This window comes from Triturus cristatus, chromosome 2_1, assembly GCF_964204655.1.
Source record: "Triturus cristatus chromosome 2_1, aTriCri1.1, whole genome shotgun sequence".
Taxonomy (NCBI): Eukaryota; Metazoa; Chordata; class Amphibia; order Caudata; family Salamandridae; genus Triturus; species Triturus cristatus.
The window spans coordinates 371,160,100-371,181,568 of record NC_140581.1 but is presented as its reverse complement, the minus strand read 5'-3'; the positions used below and the strand labels follow the sequence as shown (position 1 = coordinate 371,181,568).

The following is a 21,469-nucleotide window of genomic DNA, read 5'->3' as shown; positions in this document are numbered from 1 at the left end:
CAGCAGGTTCTCAAATAATGCCCACATCAACATTCTATGGAAGAGAACGCTACTACATAGAACATTCCTTACAAAGATTCCTTAAAGAAAACACAACATAAGAATACGTTACCACATATTACACCCCCCCCCTTTCCTTAATAAAATAAAATACAATAAAATTCATAATGCAATTAAAAGGAAACACATTTACATAAAGAATGTCTAATCAATAGTACACGTAATCTCTGGAGTGTATAGGAGCAGATCTTACTCTTGAACTACTTCTGATCAAATTGTCTCCACCACCACCAGGAATAGTACTAGATGGTGGTACAACCCCTTCAGCATTATTTTGAAAATCACCTGTGTCAAAGTTATCGCAATTTTGATTAAAATGTGTTAATGTATCTAGATCAAACCAATCCTGTCTTTCACCCCCTTTAGAGAAATCCATTTTTTGTAAAATGATTTTAGCTTGTTCCTCAGTTACCTTCACTAAAGCGTTACTATTCCACCATCCTCTGTCCTGTAGTAAAACCGCTGTCTTATTAATTTTCAAAACTTTTACAGGTTCAGAGAACTTGGAATGTCCTTTACTAACCTTCTTAGGTTTTTTAATTAAAACCCAATCCTCAATGTTTAATGTTCCTTCTTTTACATGCATTCTCCTATCATAATTCCGTTTATAGCTATTCTGTTTCCCTTTGACATGTTCTCTCACAACATGTAAGTCAATAATAACCAAGTTGGACTAATGGCAGAAACTGATTTTCGCCCTCTTAACAGAACAAAAGGAACGACATCAGTGGTACTTTGTGGAGTGATATTGTAATTCCAAACCTTGAAATGTAAATCTACAACATCTAGTTTGTTAGCAACTGCTGTTTGCACATCTTCTTTAATTAATGTATTGGCCCTTTCCACCAGTCCATTAGAAGCTGGACTATACAATGGTACCCTAATATGTTTAACATCATGTTTACTGAGAAAATTTGTAAATTCCTCAGAAACAAAATGGGACCCATTATCAGTAACTACTTCCTTAACTCTACCTTCAATGCTGAACAAATGTTTCAAAAATAAAACAACAGAAGAAGAATCCGCACAGCGTACCAAAGAAAAATATAACCACTTTGAGTAGTAGTCAATGGCAACAACTAGAAATCTTTTGTCACAACCAAAAACATTAAACGGACCTGTGAAATCAAGACCAATTTTTTCCCATGCATTGTTTGGCCACGTAACAGGACATAAGGGAGCTGTTGACATTCTCCAGTGCTTGTCAGAACATAAACATTCCGCACACATTTCCACATACCTCTTAACATGTCCGTCAATTCCTGGCCACCAATAAATCTGCTTGGTTTTCTTCACTGTAGCTGATATTCCCAAATGTCCCTCATGAGCTAATGAAACAATCTTAGATCTAAGGCCAACAGGAGGAACAAATAAATCTTATCTTAGCAAAATATCATTAACTAGGGATAATTCCGATGCAACCTGAGCAAAACATCTTAAATCTGTGGACATGCCCCTATCACACGGCCAACCATCAATGAGACACTTCTTTACTTGAACCATGCAATCATCTTTGTCACAGCACTCCAACCAATCTTTTTCTGATATCTTGAACTGTTCATTACTGTCATTAACAGTGAATACGTACTCCATATCATCCCATTCCGCTTTTTTACCATCATCAACATCATCTCCTGTTACGGGTAACCTTGATAAACAATCAGCCCTTACATTTCTTCCGCCCGGAATATACTTTATCTCAAAATTGAACTCCTGTAATCTAGCTAATATCCTTATAAGTCTTGAAGAAGCCTTATTTGAACAACTATCACCCAGCATATATATTAAAGGTTTGTGATCGGTGTGCAGCTCAAACTTTGTTCCCCAAATGTACATTTTAAATTTCTCTGATGCCCAAGAGCATGCCAGTGCTTCACGCTCAATTGTGCTATAGATCTTTTCAGCCATATTTAGTGTGCATGAAGCAAAAGCAATAGTGCACTCCTGACCTCCAACTATTTAGCTAAGAACAGCCCCCAAACCTTTAGCACTTGCATCCACAGTAATTATACATTTAGCTCCTTATGTAAATGGTTTAATAGCTGGAGCTGAAATAATTAATCTTTTCACAGATTCAAAAACTTGTTGACACTCGTCAGACCAAACATATTTGGCATTTTTTTTTAAAAGATCTCTCCAAGGTTGGACAATGACAGCATATCCCTGAACAAACCTTGCATAATATTCACTTAAGCCTAAAAAAGACCTAAGTGAATCATTGTCATTGGGAACACTAGCATCATTAATACCCTTCAACAAGGAAACCTTCGGTTTTATACCTTCTGCCGAAATGTTATGTCCTAAATAATTAACTTCCTGCGTTAAAAATTTACACTTGTTAATGTTCACTGTCATCCCATGCAAACTTAGCTTTCTTAAAACCTCTAACAATGTAACATATTGTTCCAAACTCTGTGTGCACTAAAATGTCATCCTGGAAAGTTTGTATACCAACAAGATTTCCCAAAATTTCATCCATTAAACGTTGAAATACACTGGCTGCAGATGCCAATCCAAACGGCATCCGCTTGTACATGTATACACCAAAAGGTGTTACGAAAGTAGTAAGATGCTGAGCACTCTCAGATAAAGGTATCTGATGATACGGAGAACGTAAATCAATGGTGGAAAAGAACTTACTTCCACCTATTCTAGCCAACATTTCATGTATTCTTGGGAGAGGATGGCAATCCACAAGAATGTTCCGATTGAGGACTCTCAAATCCGCACACAAGCGTATGTCCCCAGAGCTTTTTCGTGCGACAACCGCAGCAGAAATCCATTCAGAGGACTCTACCTGCTTAATTATTCCCTGAGCACACATATCATTAAGTAATCTTCTAAGATCCTCCCTGGCTGAAAGGGGCACAGGTCTAACCTTCTGTATCACAGGAATAACATTACTTTTTAATTTAATAGTGTGTTCGAAATTTTTAATTAAACCAACCTTGTTTGAAAATACATCAGGAAATTTATCTAGCAACTTCTGGGCAAAACTATCCAAAATAGTGTCCTGAACTGCAAGAATCGGCATTTCGCCGATAGTGACAGGTTCATCATGTCCTGGTCTTAGTATAATTCCTAACTTAGCTTGATCTTGCCATCCCAAGATGTCGCGTCCATTGACTGCCACATACATTTTTGTGTAAATATTTCTTCCTTTGAATAAAATACTATCATCAAAGTAACCCTTCATGATTGTCGTATTCCCCAAAGGCTTTAGGATTAATCGTAGTAGACTTCAATAACTTTCCTGACCAAAATTTGTGAAAAGTTTTTTCAGCTAGAATTGTTATGGGAGACCCCGAGTCAGCCATGACATCTAAATCGATAGCCCCAATTTTGACATCACACAAGGGACCTTTGCAACGTTTCTCCGAGTTCCCTAATGCATTGACTTCAACTGATGCTAGAGATACGTTGCTAATGGCTTCGGACAATATATAATTTTCAACATCAAGTTGACTAACTTTAACCTTCATTTTGCTAGCATGACAAACATTATAAAAATGTCCAACTCTTTTGCAGTTGTTGCATCGCCTACCTTGAGCAGGACAATTAGGGAAGTTACCCAAATGAAACTTAGAACCACATCTATAGCTGGTCCCACAAACCCTTTTATCATAACTTTTTTTAACGACATTCTTATGTGAGACCAAGTGTACATTTGTTTCATTAACACCAGAAGTCATTTCCACAACAGCCACATTAGAAGAGTTTGTAGGCATAGCAGATTCAGATCAAATTTTTGAAGAGACAACAGAACGTTCAATACTTCTGGCAATGTCCATGACTTAATCTAGAGAAGGATTCTTACAAGTCAAAATGCGTTCCTGAATTTTCTTGTTGAAGCAATTAAAAACCAACTGATCACGAAGAGCAGTATCTAAATAATCTCCAAAAACGCATTTAGAGGCTAAAACACGCAATACTGCAAGATAGTCTTCAATGGATTCCTCAGAAGATTGTTTACGTTTGAAGAATTTATGTCTCTCGACCATAACCGACGGTTCATCTACATACTGTTTTCCAATACGTGCTAAGGCCTCTTTAAATACATCCCAAGATTCATCTCGTGAAGGTGCAGGAACTATAGGCAAATTATCAAAAACTTCTTGACCATCGTTGCCCAAATGGTTAAATAATAATGCTTTTTTACGTGATGCAGAATATTTGGTAGCATCTATTGCTTCAAGATAGTTTTCAAAAATTCTAAACCATTTGTGCCAAGGTTTGATAGGCTTGCCAGGTAATTCTAAAAATGGAGGTGGTTGCATAACATTGTTACTGCTACTGGAAGCCATAACACTTTAAAAGGGTAAAAATGACCAATGCACAGTTCAATTGTGTGAATATTTCTATAGTTCTCCAAATATATCAATATTGTTCATGTAGCCACTGCATAAAGCATTTATAAAAAAAAAAGTGTTAAAAGGCTGATAAATGCGTAAAAACACGTTAATACGATGTTTTTGCAGTTGCTAGGTTACCAAAATAAACTTCCAAACAAAATGGAGGCACGTTGGGTCACGTTGTGTGACCTTGCGTGTGACTTCACACGTCAATCACGCTTCTACAAAGAACGGAGATCATTCCAAGAGCGCGCAGCAAGTTTCAAAGGATGCAGGCAAAGGAAAGTCGCTCGAATAATGCAGCCGAAACTGCAGTCAACGGTGAAGTTACGGTACGTTATGATCGTGATCCTTGAGTATTCAATACAAGTGCCGGTGAAACTTTTAGAAAGCGGACACTTGATCACGGAAATCAAACCGTTTACACACACGTCGGGCAGCCGCTCATGTTACCGTCAAGCCCTTCACCTTCCGCGCAACAAACACAGTAAGCGCTTGGCAAAATTAGGCTATATGCGCAACTTCACACCACTTCACTTTGAAGAAAGTACATTACCATGCAAATCCTGGTCTTCAAAAGGTTCAGCAGAAAAAAAAAAGAATCCAATTTTCTTTTCTTGCGGTAAATACCAAGAGTCTCGCTTAAATCCAGTGTCAGTGGGTCCAAATTCAATCCCAAATCGTCGCCATAAAATGTAGCAAGCTCTTCATAAAGAATTCCAACGTGAGATATATCAAAAGATTAAATGTAGTTTAATGAATAAACAGGACCCACGACCACCTGCTAACAGCAGGTTCTAAAATAATGCCCACATCAACATTCTATGGAAGAGAACGCTACTACATAGAACATTCCTTACAAAGATTCCTTAAAGAAAACACAACATAAGAATACGTTACCACATATTACAGTGGGTTAACGTGATTGTGCGTGGTACAGTGGCTGCGTGCGTGATTGAGTGCACTCACTGCACGTTGTGTGCGCGGCTGGTTGCTTGTTGTTATACGGCCGGCAAAATACTGCTAAGCCGATGGCGGCACAAGAGCATTCAGGGTAAAACGAGGAGGGATTGACGGGGATAGGTTAGTCACCACAACAATCTTACAAAAATATGGACTATGTACTGGAAGCCCAGCAGAGTAAGTAGAAGCTGACGACTCTTTCCCAGACATCTGGCAAAATGTTGTGCAAAATAACTGAGTAATGTGGCCCACTTTTTAACCAAAACATTTCGTGGTGCGTGGATACTGTTAACGAGTGTACGTGACTTCAATAATTCATAGTGTCTTTAAAACAATGAATACTTGTAGTGCACTGCTAAAAATTCCCTACTTCTAAACAAAAGCTCAATAAAAACAGTACCACTGGTACACAAGTCAGTACATGAAACGGATAGTTGTTGCCCAATCTGGCGAAAACCGCCTGTGACTCAGTGATGAAATGCGGAAGTGGCCTGTTAAAATAATGGACCAGGGAGCCCAATTAACTCGTCGGGGGATGTCATTTCATAACTAGCTTTTGGCCACAGGGAAGACTCTTATCTGGGTAAATAGATAGACCATGCGCACAGGAAAGAGAACAGAGGGGCATATTAAAAAGGGCCGGCGATAAATATCGCAAAGTGCGCTTAGCGCTTGCATATTTATTGCCGGCTATCTCTGGAACTTATCGCCCGGTTAGCGCGTTATCAACAACGTGCATCGCCGAGGCGATAAAAATTCCAGCAATAGTGTGGATATCGCCGTTTTCCATGGTGGAAAACTGCGATATCCTAGATGATAGGGCCTGTGGTCTTAGCCACAGAATCCACCCCCCATGTTAAGTATGCCTTAGTCAGGAATTTAACAGACGTTAAATTCCTGCGTTAAGGCATACTTAACACAATTTAAATAATCGCTACCCTTCCCTGTTAATATCGCGAAGCTGCCTTCGCGATATTTTCCCTGGTTGGTTTTACAGCCACGCCTACTTTGCATCTCATTAGCGATACAAAGTTAGGCGTGCTGGAAACGGGCGCTAAGTCAGCAAAACACGCAATAGTGTGTCTTTGCTGATAAGGCGATAAAATTATTGCCGCTTTTCGGCCGAAAACGGTCACAAAAGCGGCGATAATTTTATAGCGCCGCCTTGTTAATATGCCCCAGTATGTTTTTCATTTAGATGAAAGTGTTTGTAGAGTATTCAAAAGTCGGGTCAGTAGGAAGGGGCAGGGCATTAATACTTAATGTTCTTGTGTATCAAAGTGGTACATTTATATTCATTCAGAGAGATTGGAAAACATTGGCAAGGCCTTGGAGAGAGTATGATGAATGTTGGGTACTTAAACAGAGGTACAACAAGCCGAAAGGGCGATTTTGTAGGGTGAACCATTTCTAGATTCTCTTGCTGTACATGATCCTGTTCTCTTGTGGTTCGATTCCGATTTTTCAAAATGACTTCTTTTTTACACATTGTCTTACATTTGGAAGGCTGAAATGCAAAGGAAGTCAATTGGCAATAACACCTGTTCTACTATTCTGTGTTCCCCTAAGTCTCCCAATAAAAATGATACCTCACTTGTGTGGGTAGGCCTAGTGCATGCAATCGGAAACGGCCCAACACGCAACATGGACACATCACTTTTTTCTAGTGTACCTAGCAAACATATTCATTTTAGAATACTAGACACCCAGAGGAATCCAGGATGGGGGTGACTTGTGTGGCTCTCACCAGGTTCTGTTATCCAGAATCCCTTGTAAACCTTAAACTTAGTAAAAATAAATACATTTAAAAACAAAACACATTTTCTTTACATTTCTGTGATGGCAAGTTTTAGAATTTGTGGAGAGCCACAGACTTCAACCCATTCAGAATTCCCCCAAGTCTCCCAATAAAAAATGGCACAAGTGAGGTACCATTTTTATCGGGAGTTTTGGGCGACGAGCCGCATGATGCGTTTTCTTTCAGTGCGTTCCTGTAGGCCACTGAGGGTCATTTGTTTTGCTATATAGGTTTACCCTGGTTGTCTCCAGCCAGTACATTTCTGTAGTTTTCAGGAGATTATATACAGCATCCGCATCGGCCATTACTGCCATTACACCTGTGTCACTTCTGGGTGATCCCTATACAGACCTGCTCTATCGGACAAAAGAATTCATTAAAGCAGTGTTTTCCAAACTGTGGGTCGTGACCCACTGGTGGGTTGCAAGATGATTTTGACTGGGTCGTGAATGTCCTGCTCTCTATGTAAGTAATATTTAAAGCAATTAGAGCCATTTGTGTACCAGTGCAAAGGTGTCAACAATGTCCCAAAGTCCAGTTTTAAAACGGGGAGGACCTGGCTTAGCAGTTCGGGCTGGACTGTACCCATGAGGCACAGGGTCAAGACTGATTTGCATATGGCTGGGTTCAAACTGGAACGACATGGTACCAGTCCAGGGAGGACCTGGCTTGGCAGTTCGGGCTGGACTGTACCCATGAGGCACAGGGTCAAGACTGATTTGCATATGGCTGTGTTCAAACTGGAACGGCATGGTGATGCCACTGGAATCAAGCTATCCCAGCTGAAGAGGGGTGAAACCCCGAAACCGGTCCTAGGATGCTTGTTTCCAGTCCAGGGAGGACCTGGCTTGGCAGTTCGAGCTGGACTGTACCCATGAGGCACATGGTCAAGACTGATTTGCATATGGCTGGGTTCAAACTGGAACGGCATGGTGAGGAAAAAAAACGATGGATCTAGGCCCAGATCTCTGTACTGGGGTGAATGTTTGACATTGTTCTGCATTCTGTCCATCAACTGTTGTTTTTGCAGTTTTAAAACAACCCATTGCAAGTATTCCCAAGCAAGACTCCAGGTGATCTTTCCAGTATTTGTGCTGCTGTTTTTTTTATTTCCCAAAGCCATTTCAACAGAGAATGTGCTCACTATAAGTTATCATACACAACCATACCACTTGTGTATGGCTTTCACACTTAAGAGAAATATGGATGTGACCTAATGGCCAGACCTGCTGACTTTGGATCTGGGGAACCAGGTTTGTGCCTGGCATTAGCTCAACATCCTTTGATTCTAGGAGATCACTTAATCACATGCGCTAATAATGAAATGAATCTGATCTTGTGTAATGTAATCTGGTGCTCATGTAAAGTGCATGTCAATGCAGTTTAGTCATTTCCAAATCAAGCAGTTCCCCATGGATGTCCTTTTTTTTTTTTTAGTTCTGAACCTTGTCAGGGTTATGTAGCTTTATATAAATTCGTTAGCAATACATTGACCTCTTCTCTGTCAAACCTTTTTTTCCTTGTACTTGCTTATTCTTTCTGACTTTGTTAACATATCCTTTACTCGTCGACCTGTATTGTCATTTAACACTTTAACTGCTGGATTTCTGTCGCAATAAAATATTTTCTCTCTTTATTTACGTCCTTAATATTTTACTATGGTTTTTAAGCTCTAGTTATGTTCCTTTAACTGTCTCAAATGTCACGTTTGTTAGGCGACTCGGTTTTCTTTTAAATTACTGTTGTCATTGTTCATATACGTGATATTAACATGAGTTTACTGCGCTGCTTGTTGATATGTAGGCTGTGCCCTAGGATGGCGAATATCTTTCTGCTGGTGCAAAGCTCCCCATCTGAATGTGCAACGCTTACCCTTCTTCGGAATTGAACTGTAGAAACTCACTCCTACACATTCTCTTGGTTGCTATATTTATTTCCTGCATTAAATGGCGAAAATAAAGTAGACAATGCAAGGCTAAAATAAAATGGCATACAAAGAACACTACAGATTGTATTGGAGACTGTTTCTACTGTTTAATCGCAAAGCAGTGTAAACATTGCATCTGTCTATGTATCTAGAAATATTCAAGCCTCTGTCTGTTCCAACGGCAATTTATAATAACATAATATTTGCTCTTGTTATTTCTTATTCTAGCTGTAAGCCACAATTTGAGTTTACAAACAGTAGCTTCTTTCTAGGACAATGTTTTTCCATTTTTCACATGAATTAAGTTTGCAATTATAATGTATTTATTATTTACATGAACATACTCTAAACTCACAATGACATTCTACTTATAATATTAGTTTTCTAACCCCACACCTTCTTAACTCTGCTTATTCCTAGCTTTGCTCTTTCCCAATCCCCAGTACCCTCCCTACTTATCCTTTGCCTTACTTTGTCCTGACTATTGTATATCATATAACGTCTTATTTGCTGTCCTTCTTATGAGGTACTCTATTAATCCCTTCTGTTCCCACTTTTAGCATTCTTTTCATTGATAACTTCTTATTTCTCATCTACCCTATTCTCTATAAGCCCACACCATTATCCCTTATTCTCAATAATTTTTTGCCTTGTGCAGTCCAACCTGATCGATATTTTAATAGCTTTGCACTATCACTATTAAGTAATCACTCATTTACTTTGTATCAGTGCTTTTTTGGTTCTTGTTTAATAAATTACAGGAAATCCTGGGCATGATTAAAATATTTTATGCAAAAAACAGGATGTGTTTTAAATTTGGGTTGTTTGCAAATTTACAGGTTGGGTAGAAAATTCTACCACAAAAATACCATTATATTGTAAAGCATTTGTTTTGCTTGTTTGGCTGCTCCATTTTAGCTCCCCCCGTAGCTTATTGTGTACATTGTAACATAGACTATCATATCATGCTATACAATGACAGGCCACACTATATCATACTGTACTTTACAATGACAAACCAGACCATACTATTCACCGACAGGCCATTCCATTCCATACCATACAATGACAAACCATATTATACTATATCATATCATACAATGACAGGCTATACCATACCATACTATACAATGACAGGCCATACCATACCATATCATATCATGACAGTCCGTACTATACCATACCATACTATACAAGGACAGGTCATACCATACTATTCCATGAAAGACCATACCATACCATATACAATGACAGGCAGTACTATACAATGATAGGCCATACCATACAATACCGTACATACAATGACAGGCCATACCATACTATACAAAAGTATGTCATATTATAATATTACAGACCATATTCTGATATAATAATCCTTTTGTACAAAAGTTGTACAACGTGGCAAAAAAAAAGAAAATGACAAAGCCAGTAGATCTCGCATAGAGAAGACCGATTGACTTTGTCAATGGTAGTTATTCGCAGTGGGCACTTAATTACATAATTGTAGGAAATACACCTTTTCTGCATGTTCACCCCAATTATTTTTGCCTTTGCTGGACCCTATTTCTGTTTTTTAGCTTTAGAACTCTGTACACCGTACCCCCTGCTAACCAGTGGTAAAGTGCCTGTGCTCCCCCATTAAACTTAGTTTAAGTGACCTATACATTCCTAGTATATGGTTTACAAAGTGTGCCCAGTGCCTAAAGGTAAAGTGCCACTAGATGAGTGTGGCTGAAAGCTTTCAACATCTTGGATTTACCATGACACTTTGCATTTTGGGCTTATTTGCAGTAAGGCAAAGAGTAACTACTGCAAAGTAGGAAGTTCAGGGCCTGGGAACCTTTACTTAATTGGTTAAGAAGGACCGATGAATCCCCCCCCCCCCCCCCACCAACAAGCTAGTACCAGGCTTAAATGTGGCATCTCCAGGCACCTACTTCAGAACACTTTCTGAACCTGCGGAAGTTCAGAAGAGGACTGGACCGCCTGTCTGTGAACTGATATTAACCCTAAAGGACCGGACACGCTCCCTCTTGTACCCAGGACAAAGACATGGGTTACAGAGGTCAGCCTGCTCATCTTCTATGTAACTACAGGGAGGCAACAACCTGCAAGAGGCCTTGTCCTTGAAATACGCAGCTACTAGTGGCAGCTGTACCTGGACCCTGCTATAGGCCCCTGCCTGACACACTTTGAATCTCTCAGTGCCTCCCCTGGTGTCCTGGAGGGCTTTAGAAGTTTATTGTTGTGGTGGATTGGGGCTTAAAAGACTACATCCGAAGGTAAAAAAGATGTGACCAGAACAAACCTGGTTGGTGTTACCGACTCACCCTCAATGAATCAAACAGCATTTGTGAAGCGCAACACTGTCACCCTCCAGGGGTATCTGGGAGCTGTGTCTCTGTCGAAGAGTCAGTGCTTCAGTGTCTTTCTGAAGTCTGCCAGCGAGGGGGCTGTTCAGGGCTGGAGGGGAAAGTCGTCTATCGCTGTTAGTTTCAAATTGCGCCGGTCTACAGCAACCATTATAATTGGTGCTTTTTTTGGAGCTATTACTACTTACAACTATTAAAATAATAAATCCTATATCGGGCTCCACTTATTCGATTTTTTTCATTTTGGTGTCAATTTGTTTATTAAAATGTGCTCTATTTTCCAAATTTGGTTTGTGAATTTTATTGGTTTGCATTTTGACATTATTACTGTTTTGCTACTGCATAAATACTTTACACGCTGCCCTAAGTTAAGTATTTCTGCTCTGTGCCATAACTACTAGGAGGTTGAACTCAGGTTAATTTGGTGACATTTTTAGGGTTCTCCCTGACAAGGGTTGTGATAGTTCCTTAAGGAGGGTAGTTACCCACCTCAAATAATAATCCAAATCCCTACAATAATCTTTCATCTCCTTCCCGCGGTCCGTAATCATTTACCTTCTGCTATTACCATGTTCCACTCTGCCATGTTCCTCTTCCCTTTGCTCTGCCAAACACCCGCTGCCCACCGTGAACATCACCAGTTTGCTACCTCCCTCTCCATCTTCTGCATCCCTCTGCCAGCTCTTTATCCCCATGCCAGTATGCCTCAACCTCTGTCATCACTATCATCTTGTCATCCCTTCTTGTCTCTACTGCCACCACCCTTCCTCTAATAGCAGCCTTTTTCTACAGCCTTTATCATCTGTACTTCGCTTCACTTCTTTCTTTGAATTTCTCTTGCACTCTGATACCTTTGAATTGCTTACTAATGTGCAACCTACCTAATATGTGGTTTTAATGCATCCCACGCGTTCCTTATTCTTGTATTCATTTTCTTTCTCCCTTTTATGGTTTCTCATTATTTTCCACTCATCTAGTGAAACTCTTATCTAGTTTCTCTCATTGCCTTCAAATCCCACTGTGACGCCTTACACAGACTTCTGTCTTACAGGAGCAGACACACTGGGGACAGATGCCACTGGTAAGAAACACTATTTTGATCCTTTGTATGTCAACATGCTCTAGCCATCTAGTAGGACATGATCAGTAAAAGTGATTAACATGGATTTCTTTAGGGATCTTTTGCATACTACTGTTTTTGGAATCCAATGCCAAAGTGATCTATAAAGTTAGTTTGGTACCAGGTGAATCGTGCTCTTATTGTTTTTCAGCTGTCTGGGTATTGCTTGAAATGTTGTTCTGTGATGTAATTCAAGTAAGCACAGCTTTGAATAATAGAATAATCATCACTTATCTAATGCGCGCACACGGTCATGCAAACCGAAAGATCCATCCTAGGTATGTGTTTGTTTCATGTATTCATTCAGTCAATAAAGTGAACTATTGTTCAAATGCAATAATTCAGTTTTCTAATAATATTTTATTTCTAAAGTTCCTTTAACCAGCACTCCCAATGCTGTTTGTACCACGTTCAAATTTAAATCGTTTTTTCCCCTTAGCTAAAGGTATGAAGACTGTACTTACTTACCCGTTGCACCAACCAACAATTAAAGTAGATACCATTAAATAAAATACAAGTATTACAGGGAAGCCAAATGCAAAGCAGAAATAAGGGTTAAAAGGTAGAATTCTTACAGAATGGTCTGCCGAGCTTATATTCTTGAACAAACATCTGATTGGGTGAGGCTGGACTTTTTTCCACATGTTCTAATGGGATAGCCATCAGCGCATACACATTAATAAATACCTGATGTAATAAGCATGGATGTAGTCGATGTATGATGATTAAAGTAGGTTTATTAGATCTCTTGTTCAGGTTTACAGAAGAATCAGCTCTTAAGTATAATAATAATGAAAGCCCCACCAGGAGCAGCTCCCTTGCTGCTCAGCCCAATCTCCCAACTGACATCCATCCACAAGCATCCCCAACATTCTCACATTGCATCACACACACCAACATTCTATTATTCATCCACATTGGCTGAGCAGCAAGACAGGTAAGTGAGGAAGATACATAGCACCCAAACCAGGATACCACACACCTTCCCCCTTAAAGGAACGCAACAAATAAAAATACAAGGATAGAGCATGGTCATTATAAAATTGAAACATACAGTAAAACCATAAATCAATTCAATTCGAATAAACAAAGAATGTCGCATCACATGACCACCTCTTCCCCCTTTAAATATCATATTGACAATAAATAAATCTTGCGCCAGTATTTTTAAACAATAACAATAATTGATTTCTATGTCACCAACAGAACACACTAGTTGGCCAGACCAGTATGGTGATGGTAACAGAGAAACGAAAAAAATGAAATTTAAAAGCACAAGAAATTACTCACATTAAAATCAATCCATAGGTAGTAAATAAATAGGTGTGAAGTCACTCACAGGTACCATGTGAAAGTGAAAAACACCTATAGAAAATTATAGCTAATAGCTACTACCACATACCAAACTTAATCACAATTCCCATGAAGGAACATGTGAACATACATGTTAGAAACATGTAGGTGACTAATCCACGAGCAGAATTTTAAGTAAAAGTGGAAAGTCACATGCAAAGTACTATATAAAAAAAATCACTTGTAGACAACAAGTGGGTGACGAATCCACAGGCACTAAATTAAAGAAAGGTGGAAGGTCACATGCAAAGTACTTATAGAAAAAATAATAATAATCACTTGTAGACCACAAGTGGGTGACGAATCCACAGGCACTAAATGAAAGAAAGGTGGAAGGTCACATGCAAAGTACTTATAGAAAAAAATAATCACTTGTATAAAACAAGTGGGTGACGAATCCACGGGCACTAAATTAAAGAAAGGTGGACGGTCACATGCTCATATGCACGCGCATAGCACTGTACATTAAATACATTTAATATCATGCGCTAAAGATCACATAGTCAGAAGACTATTAAAAAGTATTCTAAATCCATAACACTGTCCTTACTAAACTTGCGAAACCAAAATGCTGTAAGGAAATCCATTAAAACAGAATAGGTGACAAATCCACGTAAAGGTGGCATGTCACATAGCCATGAAGCTAATACAATCTAACCAATCCACGCACTAGAAATATGCATAAGTGCACAAGTGGAAACAATCAAATACATGTTACACCTGTAACTCTAAACAGAAACAGTGAATAAAATTCCACGTACAAATATTCACACGATGGTGCGAATGCAAACAATTAAATTACAACTGGGAATTCGCATGAACAAAATATGCATGTCGTTTTAGATCACCCATGTTGAACGAATAAACATTTAAAACAGTACCCGGATTGAAATACGAAGTTCAAATGAGGGATAGTGATTGCTAAATGAATAAAATCAGGCATTCCGGGGACCTTGCAGTACATCCACACTGCCGAATAATCACAGAAATTGATGAAGGGACATCCGAGCAGTGCGTGAGTGAGGCTTCTAACTGAAAAGCATGAAGGGTGAGAATATTTTCCGAAGCAAAGATGGCGGCACGCTTTCCACGTCGTGCGGGGAGGTTGAAGGCAAAGACGATGCATCCATAGCAACTGCGCATCTTTGATGACGTCGTAGAAGCGTCACAGCAAGCGATGAAACAACTCAGAAATGTCCTGTTCATGCAGGGCTGCACGCGCAAAAGGAACGTGCTGGCTGTAAGCACGAGACACATTTGAATGAACTGGTGGCGGTTCAACTGCCTCGATGGTAAGAAAAATATTAATATCATACCTAACATCCAAGTTGAATATAGCCAAGCAGGGTCAGCCAAGGTTGAAAGCCTCCAGCGCAAAGTTGAATAAATAAAGCAGAGAATCTAAAAAATACTGACTAAATGAAACTTGCTTCAGAGCAGCGAACCGGGAAATATGTGACAAGTTAGATAACCGCTGCAGGCGTGAAAACCTTTGCTTTTGAAGTGAATTTAAAATTAATAACGTTAAGGAATGAAAGTACTTTAATCATGACAACAAAATTGTAGACCTGTAGCAATTAAAACACTGCAGTCGAGGAAATCCATTGCTGCTGATAATTAAAGTTGTAGGGCTTAGCTACAGTTTTAGCTCACCGTGTTGGTAAATCCTCACGTCTGTAGCTGCTGGTAAACCATTGCAGCGCTGGGGAATCCTTTTCCCTGATGACCGTTATGAGAAAGTAAAACGAGAAAGTTAATTCCCTTGAACATGACTCCTCCATTAGGTGGCAGCACACAACTCTTACTCCGATTTCATCACTCTGATGCAGATCAGGACTCATTGACCCGGTAGGCATTTCTTGTCCTGGTTTTGATTTCCTTCGTCAGTTCTGTCTCTCTGACGGATGAAGGAAGGCAGCAAAACAGGATCTGTGGGCAGGAAATTTCAGTAGTCCCTGACGCTTTTCCACATTGAACAGGTAGTGGTCTCACTGGCAAGAAGAGACAGGCAGAAAGAAGCGTGACGCTGTGAACAGTCAGGGACAGGCACACTTAAATTGTATGCAGGCAGTAACTGGCACATCTACCGCTGAGGGCGACCGGTGGAAGGTCACTGGTGGGGCTTAGTCGGGGTGCCAGTAAGCTCGAGTTGCTTTTTAAAGAATTCTTTTATCTTGCTTGTAGATCTTGGAGTTTCATGAAGTTTCTTCAGGTGTAGGTTCAATCCAATCGTCGCCAAATGTAATAAGCATGGATGTAGTCGATGTATGATGATTAAAGTAGGTTTATTAGATCTCTTGTTCAGGTTTACAGAAGAATCAGCTCTTAAGTATAATAATAATGAAAGCCCCACCAGGAGCAGCTCCCTTGCTGCTCAGCCCAATCTCCCAACTGACATCCATCCACAAGCATCCCCAACATTCTCACATTGCATCACACACACCAACATTCTATTATTCATCCACATTGGCTGAGCAGCAAGACAGGTAAGTGAGGAAGATACATAGCACCCAAACCAGGATACCACACCTGATTTAGGGATAGAGTCGAGTGCCTCCTACCAGGGAAAAAACAAGCGATGATTTTCCATGGAGCAATTTGTAATTCCATTTAGATTCTACGCAAATGTTGCCGGGTTAGTCCTTGGTCTTAATACAGGTAGATTTGAGTAGTGTAATATTTAGTTATGTAAAACAGGTTTTGAATTGTCTATCTGGATTCACTGTTGAGGATTTCTTGAGAGGCTGCCGTCACTTTTCAGGAGCATTTCAACTTCTGGTATTGGGTACCTCACTGATTTGTTCGAGGCATGTGGGCTGCTGAATTCATATCTGTGCATAGATCGCCGCCTAGTGTTGGGTCCGGATGTTTGCACGTTGTTGTCCTGGAAGAGTCTTCGAAGTATCCTTGGATAGGTGACTCCTCCCCTGGACTACAGTGCGCATGGGCATCCTCTCCATCCTCAGATTGTTTTTTTCCGCCATTGGGTTCGGATGTGCTATCTTAGCTCAAGTTAGGAAAATATTTTTTCGAGGCCAAAAGGCCTTTAGTTCGCGTCGGTACTGTTTATCGATCGGGTTTCGATAGAATTTGTTAGTTTACTAACTTTCAGCACCGACTGCTTTCGCATTTACCTGTCCATCGACGACTTCGACGATGGAATCCAGGACGCCGTTCAAAAGGTGTCCGGTATGCAATGCGAAGTACCCACACATCGACGTCCATCCGGTGTGCAACAAATGCCTTTCGCCGGACCACGACGAATCAACATGCATGGCCTGTGCCCGGTTCCGCTCGAAGAAGACTCTGCGGAATCGACGAGCGGCGAGACTCGAGGCGCAGCACGCGGCACCGGCCCCGACAGACATCTTCGGCGAGGCCGAGGACGTCGAGGAATTGGAAGTCTTGCCCTCCAGTCCCGTTTCCGAACACGAACCCGGATCGGACGAGGAAGACGAGTCACTCTTCCACAGAGGTGAAGACGACACCGAGGTAGGAGACGACGAGGAGGCCTTCGGGGCCGAAGAAAGTAGCTCCAATGATGAACAAGGCCTACCTGTTCAAACCGTTCAAACACCAGTGCCACAGCCTATGGCTCCGGTCGAGGGATCGCCTTCGGGCCTTACCCGAGACCCATCCCGCAGTTCTTCGGCCCCGCCCTCGGGCCCGGCCTCGGACGTTCAGCGGCAGCCATTACTACATAAACAGGCTGGTTTCCCTATCACAAAACCGAAACCGAAAGCTGCTCAGGTTCCACCGAAACCGAAACTGAAAGCAGCGCTGGTCGGATCGAGGCCTTCGACGCCAGCGCACCGCGTCGGCACCGACCGCGCCAAGAGGGACTTCGGTGCCGAACTTGAGGCGGGCGACGTTGGAGTCGACAAACGGAAAAAAGCCATCGGCACCGACAAACCTGCTCGGCTACCGGCACCGACGACACCAAGGGCCGTACCGCCTGCGGTGTCTCACATCGCTCCCTCGACGACACCTAAGCCTCAGGTATCGAAGACTTCGACGGTGATCTCTTCACCCCGACTCGATGACCCTCCGGCACCGAAAACATCTACGGCCGCCTCTACGAGCCTGGCCGGTGCCAAAGCCTCGAAGGCGCCCCAAGTACGACCTGGTGTGACGCAAGGCAGCAAAACCACACCTGTCCTCCAGGACACGTCGGGCTCCGGTTCGGTCGGAGCTCCCGCAGCCTCTTCGGTGCCGACCAACATTACCTTCGGCTTGCCTCCGTCAACAATCCCAAAAATTTTCCAACTCAGGACACGGGTCACCCAACCTACGGTCACACCTGCTGAGACGTCTCCAGCACGTATCATCGACGCCGGCACTGGTAGAATGATTCTCCAGGACCGAAGGATAACTTCGGAGCCGCCATTGGACCCTTTCAGGATCCCACTAAAAAGGAAGTTGCCTGCAGAATCGGAACCTCTCCTTTATGAACCCTTCCATTCATCCTACCAGGATCCACACCGGTTCTCCCCCACACGCTCCGATACAGACGCATTGGAGGACTACATGGCTGACCAAGTCCCCTACCATGTAGACACGGACCCTGATGACCAGCAGGACCCTGATCAAACTTGGGGCGACCCTGCAGACCCCAGTGCACCTCTCGATGCACAGGATCCACAACTCTATGGGGCAAAGACATCTCCTACGGAGGATACTGCAGCGTTCAATGCTCTTATCGAACGTGCTGCCAATAACCATGGGGTGCAGCTTCACTCTGATACCATCGAAGATGACTTTCTAATGGACACCTTTGCATCCTCAGAAAGACATGTAAAGACTCTGCCAATGTTGAAGGGGGTCCTCAAACCAGCCAAGGACATTTTCAAAGAACCCACCAGGGCACGAGTGATAAACCCCAGGATTGATAAAAAATACAGATCAGCACCTGGGGATCCTACTTACATCAGAGGACAATTACCACTCGACTCCATCGTCGTAGCGAATGCACGCAAGAGGGCACACTCGCAAACAACAGGTGACGCTCCTCCCCCGGACAAAGAGTCCAAGGTGTTAGAAACCTCTGGCAAGCGAGTTGCCGCCCAAGCTGCCAACATATGGCGCATAGCCAACACTCAGGCGCTCCTTGCTCGCTATGATAGAGCGCACTATGACACACTTGAGCAAATATTCCAACATCTCCCTGACCAGTTCAAGGAAGGCGCAGAAATGCTCATCAGAGAAGGACAGCTACTAACGAACGCTTCCATCAAATGCGCACTAGATGTTGCAGACACAGCTGCCAGAGCCATAAACACAAGCGTCATGTTGCGACGACATGCCTGGCTACGGATCTCTGGATTCAAGCCTGAGGTACAAAACAATATACTGAACCAGCCCGTCAACCCCGACTATTTATTCGGGCCAGAGGTTGACACCACCCTCGAAAAGATAAAAAAGGATACGGACACTGCAAAGTCCATGGGCGCACTACAAACTCAGTCCTTTCGGAGCGGCTCCTTTCGTCGCCCCGGAAACAAGGGAGCAGGTAGAGGACAGGGGTCACAACAAACATATAACAAAGGCAATACACAGACCACCTATGATAAAAACACCCGAGGTGGATATCGTGGCTCCAGCACAAAGGGCAGAGGACGCGGCTACGGCAACACCAGGTCCTCCCCCAAGAACAAGCAGTGACGCCCTCTCCCTTCCTCCCGACCACATAACACCTGTCGGGGGAAGGCTACAAAGGTTCCTGTCCACGTGGAATTCCATCACCTCGGACAGGTGGGTCAAAGATATTATAAAATACGGTTACTGTCTGGAGTTAACCTCCACTCCACCCACAATACCACCAAGAAGCCGTCCTATGTCCTCAGAGCACTTAACGCTCTTACAGCAAGAAGTGCAAAGTATGCTTCTAAAAGGCGCTATAGAGGTCGTACCCATCCACGAGCAGGGTGCGGGAGTGTACTCCCTCTACTTCTTAATTCCAAAAAAGGACGGGTCGCTCAGACCTATATTGGACCTGAGACCCCTGAACCAGTACATTCTTTCAGAGCACTTTCATATGCTCACTCTACAGCAAGTCCTTCCGCTTCTCAAGCAGGGAGACTTCCTAGCCACACTGGACCTCAAGGATGCGTACTTTCACATACCCATCCACCCCTCACACAAAAAATACCTCAGGTTCACTGTTCAGGGGCAGCACTATCAGTTCAAAGTCCTTCCCTTCGGCGTGACAACAGCGCCCAGGGTTTTCACGAAGTGCCTCGCTACGGTGGCAGCACATCTACGGAGGCAGCATATACACGTCTACCCCTACCTAGACGACTGGCTCGTTCAAGCGAAGTCAGCCCAGCAATGTGCAAGCCACATGTCCCGCACCATTCACCTTCTTCACAGTCTGGGATTCTCACTGAATTATCCAAAGTCCCATCTCCAGCCCGCACACGTACAACAGTACCTAGGTGCGACTATAGACACTCTGGCGGCCACAGCTCAGCCAAATTTAGTGAGGATCGACAGCATACAACTGCTGCTCTCCAAATTCAAACCCAATCACTCACTTCCAGCGCGAGTGTTCATGCAGTTGATAGGCATGATGGCCTCCTGCATCTTCATAGTCCCGCACGCGAGATTACATATGCGCCCACTTCAGGAGTGCCTAGCACGTCAGTGGAATCAGGCTCAAGGACAGTTAAAGGACCTAGTGTTGGTGAGCGGTCGGGCATACAACTCTCTGCATTGGTGGAATCCACAAAACCTTTGCAAGGGCCGACCGTTCCAAGAGCCTGTCCCACAAATAGTACTGACAGCGGACGCGTCTCTCCAGGGATGGGGAGCTCATGTACTCCACTACACAGTGCAAGGACTATGGACAACACAACAAAAGAAGTTGCACATCAACCTTCTGGAATTGATGGCAATCTTCCTAGCCATGAAGGCGTTCAAAGTACATCTATGCAACAAGGTCCTGTTGATCCGGACGGACAACATGACCGCAATGTACTACATACAGAAACAGGGAGGCACACACTCTCCACAGTTGTCTCATCTGGCTCAGAGCATGTGGAAGTGGGCCATTCAAAGGAACATGTTCCTCATGGCGGAACACCTCCCTGGCAAGGACAACCAGATGGCGGATCTGCTCAGCAGACACAGCCATCAAATGCACGAGTGGGAGTTACACCCATCAGTACTCCAACCGTACTTTCAGCAGTGGGGTCATCCGGAGATAGACCTATTCGCGACAAGCGAAAACGCAAAATGCCCAAGCTTCGCCGCCAGATTCCCACATCCGCAGTCGCAGGGCAATGCGATATGGATGAACTGGTCCGGCAGATTTGCGTACGCTTTTCCCCCAGCGCCATTGATACCGCTAGTGGCCCGCAAACTCCGACAACACTCCCTGACACTCGTCCTAGTTGCCCCCACGTGGGCACGCCAGCCGTGGTACACCACCTTCCTCGAACTTTCCGTGGTGCCGCATCAAAGGCTGCGGATCAAACCCGCGCATTTGACGCAGAACCATGGAGAGGTTCAGCACCCAGATCCGCA

At 42.8% G+C, this 21,469-nt stretch overlaps 1 protein-coding gene across 6 annotated transcripts in view; it reads left to right on the top strand.

Annotated features, from left to right (window-relative positions):
* The window catches only part of IL6ST (interleukin 6 cytokine family signal transducer), a 563,892-nt gene that overhangs the window by 137,950 nt on the left and 404,473 nt on the right, over positions 1–21,469 (top strand). For 4 of the 6 annotated variants that reach the window (XM_085631350.1, XM_085631355.1, XM_085631352.1 and 1 more), the window contains one exon: positions 12,524–12,553. The exons of the other annotated variants lie outside the window; for them this stretch is intronic. In XM_085631350.1, coding sequence (XP_085487476.1) covers positions 12,524–12,553 — 30 coding nt within the window. The remainder of the gene's footprint in view (positions 1–12,523; positions 12,554–21,469) is intronic. 6 annotated transcript variants of the gene reach the window in all.